The sequence below is a fragment of the Apaloderma vittatum genome, unplaced genomic scaffold (assembly GCF_000703405.1).
Source record: "Apaloderma vittatum isolate BGI_N311 unplaced genomic scaffold, ASM70340v1 scaffold9832, whole genome shotgun sequence".
In the NCBI taxonomy this organism is placed as follows: domain Eukaryota; kingdom Metazoa; phylum Chordata; class Aves; order Trogoniformes; family Trogonidae; genus Apaloderma; species Apaloderma vittatum.
The window spans coordinates 71,731-92,514 of NW_009701873.1; the positions used below are offsets into that span (position 1 = coordinate 71,731).

The window sequence follows — 20,784 nt, forward strand, 5'->3', positions numbered from 1 at the left end:
CCGTGCCCTTAAAATCCTTCCTGAGGGTCCCTGGGAGATCCGAGGCTGGACGAGCTCCCCACAGACCCACCTGGTCGGTCGCGGATCGCCCAGCGAGGACCGGAGCCGGCCGCCGGCCAGCAGCCCGGAGATTTGGGCAAGTGAACCATGAAGGATGCCCGCAGCCCTCCTCCTCCTCCTCGTCGTGCTCCTGCTTCCCGCCCCGCTGGGACAGCGGGTCAGGCTCTCAGCCCATCGAGAAGGCAGACGACTGGCCAAAGGAGTCCCCAGGGCGAGGCAAATATATTCGAGCGGCCCGACCCGGTCGTCACAGCCTCCCCATCAGCCCCGGTGGAGACACCGCCGCGCGCCTTTCTGGGAGGTTTGGAGAACTATTAATTAACCATAAGCATTCCGGGAGAGGCGAGTAATGAGCATCATTACAGACATTTCACAGATGACTTGAACAAGATCAAAAAGGTCCAAGGTATTCGCCCGCGGTACCAGTGGACACTGATGACAAAGCTGGTTTCCAGCCTCTTATTTTCCCCACTGTAATAACCAACACCTGCCATTAAACTCTTACATAAAATCAAAGTAATGCCTCTTTAAACTGGCATCAGAGTTTACGATACATCAATCTTAACTGTTTACATAAGAAATAAAATTGGAGCATTGTTGTTAATTCACACACAGCACACTCGAGAAACAGCAGATACCAGCCTAACTCAAAACCACCAAAAAGAAGTTTATGTAAAAAAAACCCACTTGCTCCTCTCTTGCTGTCGCTCTCTGGCTCAGTCTTTGTTCATATTCATAAGGAGTTTACATCAGGAATGCTCAATGAAAGCAGAGGTATCCCGAGCAGGCTTTTCCTACACAATCATATGAAACACAGGAGTCATAAATATTCAGCTGTGTAAGTGGAGGGCTGCTGTCTTTAAAGGAACTTATATTTTACTCCACAGCACCTCTTGTAAAGAGGGAAATGAGTATTTGACAGAGCCTGCAAAGCTCGAGTTGCGTGAATCATCATTTTTGTATCAGTTCATTGTCAGCTACAGCAACACCTGTTCACCAGCGCAGCTTAGACCAGATCAGGAACAAGGAGACGCTGGTTCTTCATGTGCCTTTGTCAGAAATCTGATGCTAAAACTCAGGTTCTCCTTTTTACACATTTTATCATTTAGAAATCATTCACACGGCTTCAACTTTTACAACAAATTTAATTCAATTTTTCAGTAAAAGTAACCCACACCACGTACACCGTTTGGAAGATATAGAAGGTTCTACCCAGCTTTTGCACAGCAGGTAACTTGTGCAGGAAAAATAAAATCAGAATCCTCTCTGCTCATCCCTAGTCCCCTCCAGGGAAAACCACCTACTTCCCAGAAAAAGCTTTTTTCCAAAGAAACACACCACACAAACCACAGCCATTCGTTAAGATGTCCGCATAGAAATAGGACTAAAAACGAAAAAAAAAAGTAATTTTGAACCACTTAAAGCCAGAGCACGAGCTGACAAAACCAGGTACTAATGTGGATTCCCAGGGTCAATTAGGTAAGAGAATCAACAAAGTGTTCTCTGAAATCGAGCGTTCCCTGAAACCAAGCAGACATCAAGTCCACGTTCACTGAAAAGAAAAACATTGTCCAGTGTCATTTCCTTCCACTTCTGAGAAGTCAAAAGGAGCCTTTTTATCAAACAGACGGAAGCAGGGACAGAGGGAAGGAAATAATCCTCCTCGTAACGGGGCATTTGAAGGCTGGGCAAGACCAGAGCAAACGCCCTTCTCAGGAGCAGCTGGATAAAGCTGCGCAAAAGTTAAAGCTTTGCAGGATTCGACGCATCCAGAAAAATTCAGCCTCCAGATACAAAAAAAATTATCACCATGAAAGAGTCCCAGGAGGAACCTGGAGTCCTTCAGCACCCATCGCCATCGGAACGCCCTTCCCTCTCCCCAGGGCAGGAACAAAAAGCCCATTTGTGCAGAAGTGGGCGAGAAGCGCGCGTCTCCCGCGCGCCGCGAGGGACGAGCAGGGGGACCTTCCCCTCCTGGCCACGTGTTTCTGCTCCCATTCCCAAGTATTCGATCTCGCTATTTTACCTTCAGTGGTTTGAAACCCCTTAAGAGTGGCACCACAGCTCTTTTCTTCTTCTATTTCGGACCCCCAAAAGATAAAAATGAATTCAGCAGTTTTGGGGTTTTTTTCCTCCCGCGCACCGCGAGGGACGAGCAGGGGGACCTTCCCCTCCTGGCCACGTGTTTCTGCTCCCATTCCCAAGTATTCGATCTCGCTATTTTACCTTCAGTGGTTTGAAACCCCTTAAGAGTGGCACCACAGCTCTTTTCTTCTTCTATTTCGGACCCCCAAAAGATAAAAATGAATTCAGCAGTTTTGGGGTTTTTTTCGTGCAGATCGACCCCGGCTGTACGCCGTCTCCTCCACCCAGCTCGAGCTCTACCTGCAGCCCAGTTAGCGACACACTTTGCTTTTCGTTTGCTTAATGCAATCCCCCAGAATCAATTGTGAAAACACCACCAAAAAAAAAAAAAAGAATTTAAATGAAGATTTACAAAAGGCATTTGGAGAGGAGGAAACCAAAGCACACGCAGCCCATTCACCGCGGCAATTCAGATGCTGGGTGTGACTTATTTACCCTCAGGATTTGCAGCTCCATCCATCTGCCAAAAGGAGCCCCCGAACGCCCGCGCCGGCCAAAGGCAACAGGGTAGGCGGGAGCGAAGCGCTCGGCTCCGGCTCCTCCGCCAGCCCCGCTGCAAGGAATGTTTATGTTGGTTCATTTACCAGCGACTTCAAACGAGACGCCCAAATCGAGCAACCAACCAGCCAGCCCAGCGCAGAAATACTGGAAATAGCGAGGAGGCTTCAGAGTGAGAACTCATTTATGGGCCAGTTGTTCTTGGTTTCAGCGTGAATTCGGGTTACTTCAAGACATCTCTCCATCCTCCCTTGAAAAAAGCACTTGGAATTAGAGAAAGGAACTGTCCCTCAGTGCTACGTCAGCTCACCCAGAGGTTCAAGCTGCCCAGGAATACCTGTGGTTCTTGGTCTCATTAAAATGTCAAAGATGGTGAGGCATTTTGTTGGGTTTGAGGCGAGCTGAATTTTATTGGAAATACAGAGATACTCAACAAAAGCCTGGATCACGAAGGGCTATGCATTAACAATATGGAGCAAGAAAATAAACAGTGTAGTAAAAGCTCCACTGACAAAAGTTACACGGGTAACTTTCATTGAACCTTACTCAAATCTCATTTATATGCTGACCAACTTACAAAGTCTGGTTATTGACATCCTTGAACTATGAATTACCAATCCAAGCCATTTCTCCTTTTATTGCTCATTGTGTGTCTAAGTGATGAACGCCAGGAGCTGTGGCTGACGTTTGGAAACCCTCAGTGGTGGGCCAGTATTATCAGGAGACATTCCTGCGAAGAACCAGGACAGATGGATTTGTTATCACCATTTAAAATCCAACACTTTTGCAGGAACACGAGAATAACGTCTGGTGGGGAGTGAGCAGTGAAAGCTTCAGACGCTCCTATTTTCATTTTCAGCAGAGAGAACGGCAGTTTCCCATGAACATGAGAGATCTGTTCTTGTGCTGTTATAAAGCCATCCAGCAACCTTATCAAAGTAAGACACTGTACCTTGCAGCCTGACCCACACCAAGACCATCTGGACAAAACATTCAGACAAGAGCTTTAAGAAAAACACAACATCTTGAAACAAATTGCCAGACAGGATTACATGAACTGATCTGCCGAACGGGTCAGGGACGGCCAGAAAACCTTTGAAAGGAGACAGAGGGTAAGAAACGTGCACGCTTCCAGGATCCACATACGACTCATCTCTTTGTATTTCAACGTTTTCAGATCTAAACCCCTAGAGCAGGTGACACACCGGGGGATAAAGGGAGCCTGGGTCCTACGATGTTTTAAGAGGCGCTGAAGGATCAGGTCACTATTTGCAAGGAAGGACTGGTCCCCACCTCCCTTCAATCATTGCCACGTAGAAGAAATTCTGGACCCAGCAGTCCGTCTTCACCTGCTGCTTTTCTAAGCCAGGCCAGCAATCTCCCAACGCTAACTAAGGTCGTGCCACTGGTTCTTCTCACCAACCAGAAAGAAAAAATACCCAGACCGGGTATTCTTGCTCGCTTCTACCTCCACTTCCCCCGAGAGCAACCAGCAATGGCTCCAGCTACCAAACAAACCCCCAAACCTTAGACTTGATTATCCAGGGTGGGTCTTACCCCTCATTTGCCAAAGCAGATGCACTGATACGGACAAACCACTGAACATAGTTCATTTTGCATTTGCCTTTCCAATTAACAAGTCCGTACGTCATATGCCAGAGGACGTACAGATAAAGTCAGCCCAACTTCCCACTCTGCTGCCCCTGACAGCTTCAGCACTGTCTCAGATGTGGAGGAAGCCATTGACAGCTTTGCGTTTGTTTCCATGTTTCATTTTTAGGACACGCCAACATCTGCAGAAGATGCTGTAATTAAAAAGGAATAAAATTGCATTTAAAAAAAAATAAATAAATGGACACAATCAGCTTATTTGCCTGAAGAAAATGGGTTTATGTAGCAAGCGAGCAAGTACAGATGCTCCTCAGCAAGAGCACGTAGTCAGTCAGCAACCTTTGAAGTCCTGAATTACACACGCTACCGCAATTCCAAAAAATAATGCTTGGGAGAAGCAAAGTAGACACTTTGTCTTGTTCTTAAGCATTTCATTGTTTTAAGAACCCTAGGGTTTTTTGTCTGATAAATCCCAGCAGTTCCACAAGGAGCGCAGCCACCGAGACTCCCGTCCCTAACCTTGCGCTCACCCTTGTTCTTCCTCCTGCGCCTGCAGACAGGGCAGACTCCAAAGAGCTGGAAGAAATCCCCCTGCATTTACTCGCCGAGGGTTCAGATGACGTTCCGTCTGGCTGTCCCACGGCACGGCTGGAAGTTCGCTCTGCGCTGGACCGGGAATGCCATCACGCTAATGAGATAAGCACAAGGCATCAATCGCTGCCGCATTCCTACCTACAAGCAACCTACACTGCAAGCCAGAAGTGCAAAACCTCCTCAAGAACACCATGTCCAGCTTTTAATCTCCTGAAGTGCACCTAAAAAACCATCGCACGGGCAAGAAGCCAATCCTCCCGAAGACGGCCGGATACATTCTGACTTTCCACTTGAAAAACTGCGGTTTTAGGCCCTTTGTGGCACCGAGCAGCACTCCCGCGCACCCTCACAGAGGATGTTCAGAAGGACTTGACTGAAATGAAGAGCTCTGCATCTGGAGCTTGCGTCAGCAACGCGCTCAGCGATGCAAATTGCCTTCCTCAAATTGAAGAGTCTGCAGAGGAAGAGGTCAGTGCCTGGGGAGAGCAGCTGCTTCCCCCACAGCTGAGACCCATGGCAGCCCCTGGAAGCAGAAGCTTTCTTCCAGAAAGCCCCACGCTTAAAAAAGAAGCTGTAAGAGAAACTACTCCTCCCCACTACGCTTCATAGGGAGCGTTTTAGACAACCGTCCTCCAAAAGGAGGCTTTCAAAGCAAATCTCCGTCACTGCAGGTCACTCTAAGCAATACCAGGGTTTAGCCCCGTCGCTTCTCTTTGCTCACTATTTCTTCGTGTGCTTCAGTTCAAAACCTGCATTTCAACACACGTGAGGGGCTGTTGGGGCAAGGCTGCTTGGTGGATGCACTCTCCATCATCACGCACATGTTGATTCTTGCTGCAGCACACACAAATAACTTTTCAATTCAATATCAGTTTGTACTTTCCTTGATTTCACAATATACTCAAAATAGAATGAACAGAAAATTCTTTCCTCAAGAGGTTTCAGTTCCCTTTTTTCAAAAACTGCATCAACGACTTACGATAAGACTGGTTCTTGTCTGACTTGTTCAGATCTCCAAAAGCCGACACTTGCCAATTATTCTTCAAGGCCCAACTCAGTATTTTTGAAAGACCAAGATCAAGGATCACTAACCATACAAAACTGTAGACCAAAACAGAAGAAAATAGGACACAATACTGATGGAAAACCAGAGCAAGACTTCACCCTGTAAACAAGCCAGGTAAAGAGCTATCAAAAGTCTACTCAAATAATAAAATTATATTCCATGCCGTGGGACAGTTGGGATTGTTTCTTAGGTGCCAGCTATGTCATTTCAGCAGATCTAACGTCCAGAGAACTTGTACTAGGAATTCACATCTATAGCATCATGCACAAAAAAAATGCCTTTATCTAACTGTGAAACACACAAATTTGTCTTTTAAGACATCCTCCTACTGCCAGAGAAGTGATACCCAACTCAGGGAGCTGCTGCTTTTTTCCTTTAAAGCTTGGGAAGGCCGAGGGAAAAAGGCACCCAGAAATCAGACTCGAAAAAGGCACTTCGTACAGCACACTGTGAAAAATGTGATGCACTGGTCTATCTCCGACTTTAAATAAGATTTTATTTTGCAATATAAATATTTAAGCCCTCTCTCTTCCCCGACCCGTGCAGCTGTCAGAAACTGTGGCTCTCCCTCCCGAGGACACACGTGGGGAGGGCTGCAGAACCCGAGTAACCTGTGCTGAGAGCCCCCTTTTGTGCAAAGAAGTTAGACCTGCCCAGCCAAAGAAAGCTCGCTCCTTAAAAACGAAGGCTGTGCTACTCCTCAGCAGAGTGAAGGGTTGAGTCAGCAAAACGCCAAGAAATCCTCTTCATTGCTGACATCAGCCAAGGTCAAGCTGAACTCCGCTCAGCCACATCAGCTTCCCCCGGGCCCTGGGAGCTTTGGAGTGCTACACGTACACATCATCACCTTGCTTTTCCATGCCTGAATCTTCTTTTGAAAACAGAAAGGTATCGAGAGAGACATATTTTGAACTTGCAGTTTACTCACCTTCGCAAAAACTGTCACCTGCCAAGCACCCAGCGGGGAGAAGACACACAGCCTGTCACAGAGCCTGACACCGGATTTAACCCACGCAAGCAGAATTTACAAATCTGCTTCAAAAGCCGCCACTTCACGGGCGTTCCCCTTCACAATCTCCACTGTCCCCAGCAAAGAAAAACAGCACAGGGGTCTCCAACCAGGAGCGTAAGAGAAGGAGATCCTGAAAGACCTCTGGCTCTCCGAATTAAAAACATCACTCGCACACAATGGCCCAAACGTGAAGCAGCGTCTACAGCTTTTCATTCCGGCCATTGTCAGCTAATAATAGCCCTGCAGAGCCCGCACGACCCAGCGCCGGCCGGATTGTGTTCTCCCCGGACTTTTTTAAAAAAAAATGTACGTTTCTCTTTGGATGTCGGCTCTGTATGGGAAGTCGGAGCTAAGGACTGCTGGATTTCAAAAGCTCTACCTACTACCTACGCAGCGCAGACTGGAGCTCATGTTTAAAAGCGGCAGGAGAGGGAATAACTTGCTAAAAGAAACGCACCAGCGCAGGGCTGGGAAGCCACACACGACGCCGCATGTACCCATAAGACAGCGCCTTCCCGAGAGGAGCCGGCTGCTCCTCTAACACTGAAGGGGAGAGGTCATAAGAAAATCAGGCAAAATCATACAGCGAGTCAGTCACAGAAGTTGAAATCAGAAGCCACGGGCTGCGCCTCTGCTTTCCAAGAACAAGACACCACCAGGTAACCTCCGTCGTTTGTAAGCCCAAATAACACCAAAGGAGTGGGCACATCCTGCAAAGGAATGCCATCGCCCAGGGATACCGTACACATCTCCGTGAGACTTCATCATTATTGATGAAGCGACAGCCCATTCACAAAATAAGGCAAAGCACTCAGGTTGTCTCCATAGTCACTATTTTTTTGATTCGCAATCAGTGCAGAAATCAGCCTTTCCAAAACCATGTTACTCAAGCCCCAGGAGTCCCAGCACCACCTCAGTGCTCCTAAAACATCTCCCAACACCCCAGGCAGAATTTCTTCCTCTCTCTGCAGTCAATCAGAGCCAAAAGCTCCTCCCTGCTCCAATCTGGGTCCAGAGGAGCGGAAAAGTGATTCATCCTCCCACTCTCCATCCAGCCGGAGCTGTCAGGAGGAGCCGGAGCCCAGCTCCCGTGGCAGCGCCGAGCAAATCCCTGCCCGGGACCGGAGTCACTCCCGGCTCTCCTGACAGCGCGAACATTTGGTGACATTTCAACTGCTACAAACGGGATGAACTGGAATTGGGACCTAAAAAAGACAAAGGTTGAGTCACCCACACTGACTTCTCACCCATTACACTGGATTCTACTTATTGCCAATTTGCAGCTTGCTGCATATGGACACTGTGTTAAAGAAAATGTAATTAAGGAACCCTTTAGCAAGCAAAGAAAAAGCCACCCCCAAAAGTGAACTCACTGATACCCAGGTCTCTTCCACTTACTGTGTTCACTGGACTTCTCCCTTCATCTAGAACAACCCTGCCAACAGAAGAAAATTGAAACTAACCTCTATCCAAACCAAAATGACAGCAATTAAGCCATTAAGAAGTTGCTCGGCGTGATAAAAATGAGTTCAAGCCCTGAGCCTGTAGCATTCAATTGCATTTTTAAGCCTTTCTAGGGAGGATTTGCCGCTTGCTGTTAAAATTTTCTCAAGGCCCAAGTGGATTGTTGCAAAACAAAACGTAGAGATGCACAAAGAAAAGGTGCATCTAGTCGAGCAAAAGAATAAAAATTACCCCCCCAAAACCCCACACGAGAATGTTAATAGTAGGTGTGTAAAAATATTAACTTGGGCAGTGACAGAAGCACAGTCTGCACTAGGAGTTTATTTAGACTAACCACATTATTAACCAATTTGCCATCAGTAATAACAGACAAAGCCACTGTCACCACTGCGCAGAGAACATGGTTCTGGTACAACACGTTCACGTGAAGATCCAACCTCAAACGCAGAAAACGACACCAGCGAGGAGCCCGGCACTTGCTGACACCTCACATCCACCCTCACCATCGGCAGGGCAAAGCATGTTTTTCTTCACTCCTGACACACTCTTCCTCGAACACATTTGATTGCTTTATATGAACGATTTAAAAATTTTAAAACCTATATTTGATATCCAGGACGGGCAACCAAGTGTCTTTGCCAGCACTGAAGTTCACATAAGCCTTTAACTCCTAAAAATAAAGCTTAAAGGAAACATTCACGCAAGGCTCAATCCCACTGGAGCAAAAACCCCTTTGGAAGGATCATAAAAAAAGTGGCATTTAAAAATAGCAAACCTGTTTATTTGTGTTCGGAAATTTCAGGGGAGTGTTTATTTCCTACTTATTAGCCAAAGCGCTGCCCAGCGGCAGAAGTCAGGGAGGTGGGAAAGAGCAAGGAGGCAGCAGAAGGATAGCGAGGCACGTTTCGGCTGCCTGACAGTCCAAGACTGCACAACCTTGGACTCGTCCCTGGAATTCCTTTGGCCTCTTCTTCGCAGCAAACTCCTCCGAGTTTGATGCGAGCACTGAGCTGCTTTCCCCTGCTCCCTGTTTCCACCCGGACCAGCCAGCACCTCCCGTCTCGACAGCTGCCTCGGTTAAAACAAAGTTGGGATTTGTCATCCCGGCACCTCCGAGAAACCAAACAAGAACAAACAATAAAAATAAAAAAGTAAAACCACTATGCAATCATCTCCTCTGTCCAAGGAACTTTTCTTAAAAAGAAGAGGCACATCCTTTCCAGCCACTGCACTGCCAGACTCAAAAAAAAAAACAAAAAAAACCCTCCATGTTCTCTCAACGTGTTTCAAGATCTGTAACGGAATCCCATAAATCTCACTGGATACCTTGATTTAGGTCATTCAGAGTAATTCCTTACCCTTTCATCTTTTTACCTACTTCCAGTCATTCTTGCCATCCCTCTGCGCAAGACCTGCTGCAAGACCTGGCTCAGCAAGCTGAAGAGTACAGGCTCCCCAAAATAAGTCTGAATTAATGGCACCAAAAGCAGGAGGATGCCTCTCCTCACCCCTGAGCTCTGACACTGCCAGACCAGTAAAAAGGCTGATTTAGACTGGATGTTCTTGCAGTGGTCATAAACCCCACAAAGCTATCTGAAAGGAAACAGGAATGCATTTTAAAGAGAAAAGAAAGTAAATTGTTATTACATGCATGTTACAAACACACACACAGTTATATCCAGAAATAAATTGCTTTATTTAGCTTCAAAGTGGCTGAGGAGTAATGTCCGTAACACCTAAAAAATGCCACGGGAAGCTTCAGAATCAGGAAATTCCACAGAAGACAATTCTGGCTTTTGGGCTTCTTTCTCCTTGTACATCAGGGAGCCCTTAGCGCAGAGAATTGAATTTATTCTTACTATCACTGTCAGAGATCCAAAGTAGCTCTGTAAGCACAGCACAACCTCTCCACAACAGCCAGCCTACGCAGGGCTGGCTCAGCACTGCTTGCTTTCAAAAAAAACCACCAAAAAACCCACCTTATTCTTTCCACAGATACAGGCAGCTGCCTTCTGCACCTTTCCGCGCAAGATCTCAAAGCAGCCTCCTTCCTGAAAGGAGATAATCTGCGTTTCAATAGCCAACAGATAAATAACTTCTTACAGAAACGACAACAAACCTTCCACAGGACCCAGAATCTTAAGCTGAAGGTGCCAGCAAACGAGCAGTACTTCAGCCCGGCCGTGCTGCTCTGGCTTTGGGGCACCAACGAGAATTATTGCACGAAGCTTGATCGTAAAACCACTGAGTTGGAAAAGGCAAGAGGGATCGAGGGATCTTTCAGCTGCTCTTTCAGCTCCCAGCAAGTATTCCCTATGGAATCGCACGAGGTGCAGACGCTGCTCTCGGAGGGAACCTCCAGCCGCAGAGAAGCCACGAGGAGCCTTCCCTGCTCCGAGGCTGCCGTACCCTAATTCTCTGCCACGGCTGCTCGTTGAGCTGGAAATTCATCTGTCAAGCAAATTTATAAATCACAGCAGGGATGACCAAGTGTCAGAGCACATCAAGCAAAAAATAACTTGAAATTTCGGGATAAAAAAAATCAAGCAAAAACCCCAAATCAAACCACTTTCTCATTTGCTGGCAACAGCTGTCGCTGCTTCCAAGACAGAAAAGACGATTCTACCTACAGGGATTTTCCAAAGAAGCCAGTGCCAGAATTTGCTCCCTTGTTTTAAATCCGAAACAAGCCCACTACCTGAACCTCCACGGGAACTCTGCGAGGGGCCACTTTTAGCCAAGATTTCTGGGAAGAAAGAGTGAAAAGCCGAAATTAATGGATGCAAGGAGCCCTTCGCAGCTATCTTCTGCCGAGCTCCTTTGGATGAGGGTAGGGGAAATAATTTGATTTAAAGCCCAAATATGAAGACGATGCACATGAACGTGTTTGGCATTAGACAACTGCGATAAAAAAAAAAAGGATTTCTTTTACACTTTGGGGTAAAGTAGTTTATCATTGGAGGCAGAAATTAATCATTTAATGGAAGGTAGCAACAGCATATGGGTTCATAAAAGATCAAACCGACCTCAGAGACAATACGAGCAATCTGGATGGGATTAGAGCATGTGGAGAGAGAAAAGGCAGTTTAGCAATTGGTAACAAGACTTCACACCACACGGGAAATAAAATCACGGGGTCCAAGAGTCAGCTCCAAGGGGTGCTCAGCCCAAGTCCTGAGTTTATTCAACAACCCTAGTCAGTAGTGCTGACACCTTTGGTAACGTAGTAAGTTCCCTGCTAAGAAACTTTGCAGATTTGTTTAGAAGAGGCAAAACTTTGACTCGCCAATAGTTGTACTGGAGTAGCCAGAAACTAAAAACGACACGGCTCTGACTAACCCAACAGAGATCAGTGTATTTAAGCCTCTCCTAGCACACGCTGCCTGCCTGTTCTCTGGTTTCCCATTTCCATAGCCCAACTCGTGGAAGCTCACAGGAGCCAAAAAAAGGAGGGGAAAAAAAAAGAAAAGAAACAGAACAAGAAGTATCCAGAGTTTTTAGACATTCAGCTCCAGGGGGAAAACACGAGAGCAGGATTTCATTCATTGCAAGTTAAGTTTCCATCCAAACATCATCGCTGTATCCTGTGACCTTTGCGGTGCTGCATTTGTTCCTCCCTCCATCCAGCGCAGAAACCCTTCCCCTCCTCCCTTTTCCAGCTGCACGCTTTTAAGTCGCTTTACTGGCAAAGCCTTTTGTCCATATTTCAGCATCTTTCGGCAGCGCTGGAGTCCGTCCCGTCGGGCTGGGACACAGACGGGTACGAGCAGCCCACTAGGCAGCAGAAATGCTGCTGGTTTACGGATGTTTTTTTTGCAGGGTAAATGGGAGAAGCAGGCTTCCTTCTTCAACAGATGGAGAGAACACAGAAAAGTTCGGAAGGGTTACTTTCATTAAAGAGACCAAAGCAAAACCAGGCTCCTTTCCAAAACCACTTCACAGAGACAGTCATTTATTACATTTCTGAATAACTGGTTATCGAACGCGGGGGAAAAAACCTCCACAGGCCAGCTCTGAGCTCTGAACCTCCACCGTGCATCAAACACTTTGTACGCTACAGCTTGTCATTATCATTCATTGATATATCCACCGCACATATTAACAAAAACAGAGACAATTGGTTTTTTTCCACAGTAATAATGGTTGCTTCTCATGTGCATGTTCTCTGTCCCGAGCTTTCGAAGCCCTTCGCGTTCCTCAGGCAGGAGGACACACCTGTAACAGACCTGCTGTGTGGCTCCCAGACCTGAAGGTTCAGCTACCCATGACAAAACAATAAAATAAATAAAGAATCCTGCCAATGGACGCTCCAGTCAGGAAAAAAAAAAAACCTTTCAGAGGGCAGGCGTGTCAGCATCTTGGTAAACTTCGCTCTGTCCAAGGAAAACGGCTCAGACAGCCCTCCCCAGATGGGCTGGGATGGAGGAGGGAGAATTGCCACACGCCAGCGAGCAACAACAGCTCCCATCTGCCCGTGGCTGCCACAGCACTGCCCGAGTTGAGTAACTACATCTGGTAGCTGAGTGGAACTGTCTTGGACCTACAATCCTGTCCCTACGTAAAACTTCTTCATATTCTAATAACACAGCGCCAATGAAACATGTGAATAATTCCGTCTCGTCTCCCTCCTCCTTATTTTTTTTCTTCCTGAAAGCACAAGCATCACATAAAATACATTTTGGATACCAGATATAGAATACCAAGAGCACAGCTCCAGCATCAGCCTGCACACAGAAGGGGATTTTGTGGAATTTCCCCTAACACCTCACTTCACAAATTAAGTGCTAATGAGTAGGAGTATCCTCAAAGAGTCAGAAGTCATTTATCCCAGTATTTTTAAACCTCATCTAACAGGCATTTTAAATATTCCCCAAATAAAAGCACAATCACACGTAACCTTGAAATTATCCATCAGTTTGGTTTCCTCCTGCCCTGCATGGATCACCCCCTCCCTGCTGAGAAGGGGAACACGGGGATCCCTCTGGAACCGGTGGAATAGGACGGATGGGAAGCGGGAGAAACGAGAAACCGAACAACACCTCAGCCATCACTGCCGAGCCTTGAGCTGCAAATGCCAGGGCTGGGGGACCCTTTACGTGCTCCAGCAACAGGTCACAGCCCTGAGCTCTCCTTTACCGGAGAAAAATACTTCTCTACACAATCCCGTTGGCAAGATGTGCACCGGTTTGCGCCGCTAATCATCCTCTCCCTTTTCAGGTAGCAAATAAAAGCTACAGCAAGAAAAGCACATTGCTTACGCCGCACGGTTTGCCTTACAAAAACCTGCCAGCGACACAGAACCCTTTGGCTCGACTGAGGCTCAGGTCTTCGGGCAGAAACCAATCGATCCACTTGTTGGGAGCGAGCAGCTGAGCAATTCTGGCAGCTACAGCTCCGCTGGGAACAAACCTCCCCATCCTCACGGCTCCATCGGGGCACGGCCCCGCAGCGGGACGGGACTGCTGTCCCAAGAGGGTCAGGGACTAATTCCCAGGCAACAACTGTCGTTATTTTAAGTAGGTTCAATCTGCAAGCGCTCCCCATCTATAAATTGCACAGCTCCCCGGCTTACTGTCTGCACGAAAACCCTTGTCCAATGACAGCGGTACAAAAACAAACCCCAAACCCCTCCCAGCTTAAGAGAAGAGAAGCCAAAAGGCTCTTCCTGGAAAGTCCCACGATAAAAAAACAACAAACCAACTTCAAAATTAGTAGGATTGACCAAATCACCCTGCTGCAGCACTTCGTGACTGTAGAGTAAAATCCACTCTTGGCTTGGATTTAATCTGTTTATCTGGCTCCTTCTCTAGAGTCCAAAAGGCAGGAGCTGCTCATGTGCCACAGGGTAAGGCAGCTCCCCTGGCAGAGTTCACACAAAGAAGCAAAAGTTGCAGCAGGCTGAAAACCACTCAAGACCCAAGAATTTTTGCCCCACATTTAGCAACACTTTTGAGAGAAACTCATGGAGAAAAAGCGCTCGTTAGAGGAGAGGAAGGAACCCTGTGCACGAGAACTTGCTGCTTGTGGTTTATGCTACAATTTAATTTGCTTCCATCACCTAGAAAATGTTGATGATACTCAGAGTGCGGGACTCCCATGACGTTGTAGAAATTCTCAGGAAGCAGGCACGAAATCTGCAAAAGCCATACCAACGCCACCTTTATATTTATAAAGTCATAAGTGATGAATATCAACTGTGCGTGGCCTGGCTGTTCAAAAAACCATGTGTTTAAACTTATTTTCCATCTCAACAAAGGCGCAGGTTTTTCACTCTTCATAAAGACAGCTGAAAAAGTTCACCAGGCAAACAGGTCCTTTCAAGGAAATTCCCAAAACGGGGAAAAATTAGGAAGCATTAAAAATACAGAAAGAAAAGTGAAGCCTTTTCATGACCAGAAAAAGGGAAAGATACTGAGGCGTACCCCTTACCACGAAAGGAAATCATTTAGAGCTAAAGAAAAACGTTGTGGGGCTCCCTTAGTTGGGAGTCAGGGAGAGCTGGCTGTCCCCAGCAAACTTTTTTTAGAAACCTACTGGAGTTACACTGGCAATCCTTTCTGCTTTTTGGAAGAAACTGCGCCACTCGAGTGGACGTTGGTCAGCTTTGCCCTCCAGCCTCGCGTGAAGCATCTGCAACGGAGGGATTTGGGAGATGGAGAGCGAAGAAGGAAAGCTCTGCATTCTTCCACCTCTTTCCATCCTCGTTAACAATCCATTAGCAGGAGCTGTACGCAGGACAAAAAGCAACACAAACTATCGCTGTAACACCAAACCAGGCTCCCAACAGCCCCTTCCCCCTTTTTGGCAGCAGGCTGCTTCATCAACCCCATCCAGCTCCAAAACTCAAGGGATTAGCACTATCAAGAACTGCAGAAAACCAGATGATTCGACAGCAGTTCCATAGCCGGAGCTTGGAGCAAGTCATTGTTGCAAACAAATGGAATCACTTACGCACACAGAGCAATGATTAACTGTAAAAACCCCTTAAAAGGTAGTTTTACATTTTAAATGTCAATGTAATCCAATCCACACAAACTCAAAATCTCAAAATTCAAAACTATTCTGCTCAACCACACCAGGGCGCGTGGCTCAAAAGTCTTATTTACGCGGCGTGTGAAACAGGGGTTGCCAAAGGAGCGGCCAAGAGTTGAGCTGGAACTCCTAAAAGCACCCGGACGGGGTGCTGGGACCCGCAGGGTCACGGTGACCAAACCTTCAGCGGGGGAGAGAAATGCCCAGTTTTGTTTCAAATCACGCTTTCTTTCCAGCCAGCAAATTGCAGCTGCTGACCCGGCCACTGCTGCTTTTGTGGTTTTTCCCAAAGAGAAGGTCCGTAGCACACCTGAGAGTTTCCCAGGATTAAAACCTGCCCATCAGCACTCCAGGTGCTCGGAGGACGTCCCACACGAAGAAGGTCCATAGGCAGCATTTCGGGCTTTTTGAAGCAGCCTATCACCATCGGATCAAACGCAAAATCAGTCGCTCAACCCCGGGAGGAAAAAGAGACTCTCACCCGAAACGTATCAGCAGGTTTGGGTTGATTAAAAAGAAAGTTTTAGGCATTAGAGGAGCTTGAATGTGATGGCAGCCGGGAGGCTCGCCTGAAGTTCTTCCTACCACCACCCTCTCTTAGCTCAAGGCACACTCAGCAAAATAACCACGCAGCCACCTCTGTGCTGTGCTACAAACCACCTCATCTATTTTTCATACTCCTAGCGCTTTGCGGACCACGCTGCAGGATCTGCAAGGGATGCATTTTAACCTTTTCGAGAGACTACTCAAGGACAGAAGTGGCTTACGAACCCTCGCCGCATGAAAAAAAGTCAGTATTAAATTTCTCTAGCCCAAACCATGAAGCTATTTACTGAAGCTTTATATAAACTAATTAAATATAGGGCTCTCACGGGACACGAGGAGAAAGAAAAGAAGAATTAAGAGATAAATCACTGGCTTTTCTTTCCTCAGCAAATATACACTCCAATTTAATACATTAAATCAAGAAAACTGTCTGACAGTCCTTGGTCGGGCATAGATAGGCAGCATCCAAATCTCACATGGAACACACTGCACAGCATAAATTAATTATCTCTGCCTTACCGCAACTTGCACAAAGGAATTGGGAGAGACAATCCAGACAAGGGGATGAGCTTGAGATATCAAAGGCTCCATATGGAGACCACAGAATCTCACTTTCCAGCTTCACAGAACTCATAATCTTTGTGAGCACATGGTACAGAAACGTATCAAAGCAGCACTTCCCTCCCCTGCCGACCCCGTGTCGTCTTGTCAGGAGAATTCCTACCGCATGACACGCAGCCATTTCAGAATTTCCTCAAAAAGAGAAGCGCTCTCTTGCAAGAAGCGCCCGCAAACACCGGCCACCTCCCTCCCCTCGCCAGCAGCGGGGAAGGTTCGAGCGCCGACGGCACGGCCATGCAGCCAAACCCAACGCCGACGCCACTTGCATCTCCCAAAGGCAAAAGACTCGAGGTCGCTGGGGAAATCCACCCTGCCTGGGCACCTCTGCAGAAGACGGCGAGCTTGTAATCGAACCTCCAGACACCTCCAGAGACCGTGGGATCACTGGAGAATTCGGGTTGGGAGGGAGCTCAGGGCGCCCGGATCTGGTGATGAGCCCTAAGGTCAGACCCAGTAACTCAGGGCTGTTTCCAGGCTGGTTCCAGCAGCCTCCAAGGACGGACACACAGCACCAGGACCAACGGACTGCAACGAGTGTCCTCAACCACACCGCACGAGAAATGAAGAGGTGGATTTCTGAAGACGAAGGCTATTTAACTCTTACACAGCAGTCCCCTGACCTTCAGAAGTTCATGTGCAAACCACGGGAAGAGCTAACTCCAACCCAAAAAAGGTCACCAAGGTCATTCATAGACAGAAAATTTAAAAAAAACAGTAACAATGATCTATTAACCATAACTAAAGTATTCTTTAAATAGTTTTTGACAACTGGAGACTTTTAAATTTTTAAACAAAGCTCAATCATTCCATTAGTAACAATTTAAAGTGCTTAAGTAGATGTTTGCAGATTAATGGCTTTAAATGAAGCCTCTAAACATGGTTTCCAACACAGAGCCAGCACGGAGTGCAGCGAGAAAAATAAATAAAATGCAGCAAGTTTCTAAATGCCAGTAAAGAAATATCAGTTTCCTCATCTGAGAACCAGATGATACCTTACAGTTTATGTAGCACGCCAACACCTGATTCATCTCACTCCCACAGCGACTGCTTCGTGGCATCCTTACACAACGCCAGAGAAAAGATACCACGGAATCACCGAATCATAAAGGTTGGAAAGGACCTTTAAGATCATCAAGTCCAACCTACAGCCCTACACCACCTAATTCTGTGATTGATTCTCATCTTCCCAGCACATCTCTGCAATTAGAGACACGAGAAGTCCTACCGCTCGCGGGAGCTGCCCTGCTGAGCCAAGTCGCCACCCCACGCAGGTATCCAGGAGATGTAAAGCAATTTTCGTGACATTTTAAGCCTCTCCCTCAAACCTGAGACCTAGAAGCAGGGGGATGCTGGTCCCGGTTACCAAAGCAGCTGGCGAAAAGTTGACGCCAGGTGGAGAAGGGGAGCTCCCCGCTGCATTTCAGCACAAGCGAGGTGACAGCACGGGGAGAGGGTCGTTACCATCCTCTCAGGTGTGGTACCATCCTCTCAGGTGTGGTACCATCCTCTCAGGTGTGGCTTTGAGCTGTCTGGCCCACGCAGAGCTTCCTCATGGGGGAAGAGGAGGTGATGGGGGAGCACCCTCCCACTTCTGGAGTGCCCTGCGCCGCGAAAGCCAAACCGTGTGAGGGATGAACATCCCGAGGCCAACTCGTAGACGCCCTCGCCCCTAATTCAGGAAGGAAACCCCCTTCTCGCAGCTCCTCCGGATCTAGTCAAGCAGTGCTGGCCTTCTCGACCTCACGTACTTGAGACAGGCACGTTTTTAGCAGAAGCAATCTACAGCCGTTCACGTTGGGGACCTCACTTACAGGCTGCCCGGCAGGTCCCCCCATGAGCACCCCGAGAGATGAGCTGAGTTTTGGCAGCACCGGTCTCTGCACCCAGGGGAGGCTCATTTCCATTCTACCCATCTCGTTGGTCTCTTCTTGGAAGAGGCAAGATTTCTCTTCTTCTCCCATGCGTGAAAAAAAGCGAGAGGTGAGAAGATGCGGTTTGGTGATTCTAAAGCCTTGTTTCTCAGCGCTGCTTCCAATTCACAAATATTGTGACTACGAGCTTGTATCCATCACGGGCGTTTTGATGGGGTAAATAATGAAAGCACATACAAGCCTCTAATTTCACACTCCAATTCCCATTTCCAAAGACAGCGAGAAAACAGGAACAGAAAGCAAACCAGTGAAAAAGAAACACGCTCTTCTCCATTTCTAAGAATGCCAACATTTTAAAAAATAAGAAAGAAAATAAACTCCTGCCCAGCTTTGTATCCGCTCAGGGAAGTGTTTTTAACACACATGTCAAAACTCCTCCTGGGTGCAGAGCACTAGGGACAGCGTAGGACATACATCGTGTAAGACAACAGGTTTTAATGATTTGCAAACAGTGAGCACCCCCCCCCCCCGGCAGGAAAAATAACTAAGTACCTAATTGCAAAAACAATATTTTAATTGTCAGTTTTAATCTAGGTTTCCTACCCAGATTTAAATCACTTTTTTTTTTCAATCGCATTGATTTAACTCAATCAACCCTGCCCGAAGGCCATCTTTCCTGCATGCTATGAGCATACCAAGCAAGTTTTAACCAATTAGATAAATCACTAAATCTCCTAACTTCCTAACAGCAATATATCAAGCCGTACGCAAACCATAAGGATTTTTTAAATATGCATCATCCTGAAAATTTTGCAAAAAAAAAGAAGCTAAGTAGACATTTCACCATCCCTCTTTTTTTTTTTTTTTTTTTTTAAACCCAGGGCACATGATAGCCTGAAACCCAGCCAGCTGAATTCTGCAGAAGACTTGCACGATCATTGCAAATACGCCCCTGACTCTTTATTGCTTCCCTTCTGATGAGGGGAATAACGTGGATACATTAGTTTTATTTATTTATATGTGTGTGCATATACATGTGTGTATACACACACGCTGCAACCTTAAGGTGTTACACTCAAGAGCACAGTAATAAAAAAAAAAAATAAAAAAATGCAGTAATATGGACTCACCAAGAGCAAAATCCTGGATAATGGAACTTTCTAGCACAAAAAGCTTTCCAGAGACCCTCAGCACAGTCCCCGTGACTACCAGTGGAAATATGCTCTTCTGACACCACACAGATTTTTTTTAAAGATTCCCATGACAGAAGGAGGATTAAAAAGCAATTAACTGGCTCTCGTATTTCAAATGCAAAGCCATATTTCAGAACAGCAGACAGAAAAATATGGATCTGCCAGAACGGAAAAATCACGTAAAAAAAAGCCCTTACTGCCATACCTTAAAACAGCAATTCCAGAGCAGGAACCTACCCCACAGGGGACGAGAAAAAGCACTGCAAACCCGATCCAGCGTTGTATTACAAAAAAAGCCCTGAAAATTCCAGGCAATCTGCAAATGATCTCCCCCTTCCCCACCCAAACATCTACTGCAAACTCCTACAACCGCGAGTCAGGACCGCAGCAGCAAGAGGGATGAAAATAAAACCGTTCCTACCTTTAACCTGAGTGTCGTATTCGGCTATGATCTCCTTATCCTTTTTGAATTTTGCTGGCGACGTCATGTTTTCTGTTTCCAAAAAGATTAACAGATCCACCCGAACGCAAGATTACAGACGGAATTGCGCTCCTCTCGATGCGACGCCTTGATTTTCCTCTTCTCCTCCCCCCGCCAAAAAAAAAAAAAGGGAAAAGGGGAAAAATAAAATAAAAATCAAATCAGTCCATGGAGAGAGGGTGTGAGAGGGAGCACAGCAGCAGCGAAATGCAGATGTGGAGAGCTCAGCGGATGGAAGAGGCAGCAGTTTTGTCTCCCTGCACCAAACCCTTTAGCAGCAGCATCAGACTAGCGAGATCCTGCAGCCCCCAAAGGCTCTTCCTGATTGCTAACGTTAATAGCACAGCCAGGGAGTGGAAGTCCTTCCGCACAACATGTTTTGTGTGGGTTTGGTTTGCCTTTTCCTTTTTTTTTTTTTTTTTAAATTTTTGAACGGGCTCAAGGATGATGCAAATCAAATCCCAAACGAGAGCAAGAAGCCGTTCCCTTTGGTTCGCTTGCCTGCGAATGCAAAAAAAAAAAAAAAACCACCTTAAAAAATTATATAGATATGTATATATTTAGAAAATTACAGCTTGCAGCCACAAGAT

General features: G+C 46.7%; 1 protein-coding gene across 2 annotated transcripts in view; it reads right to left on the reverse strand.

The window, feature by feature from the left end:
• SRGAP2 (SLIT-ROBO Rho GTPase activating protein 2) overlaps nucleotides 1–20,201 on the reverse strand; it is an 87,991-nt gene extending 67,790 nt beyond the window's left edge. For both annotated transcript variants that reach the window (XM_009879319.1, XM_009879318.1), the window contains exon 1: nucleotides 20,135–20,201. In XM_009879319.1, coding sequence (XP_009877621.1) covers nucleotides 20,135–20,201 — 67 coding nt within the window. The remainder of the gene's footprint in view (nucleotides 1–20,134) is intronic.
• Between the last annotated feature and the right edge of the window lie 583 nt (nucleotides 20,202–20,784).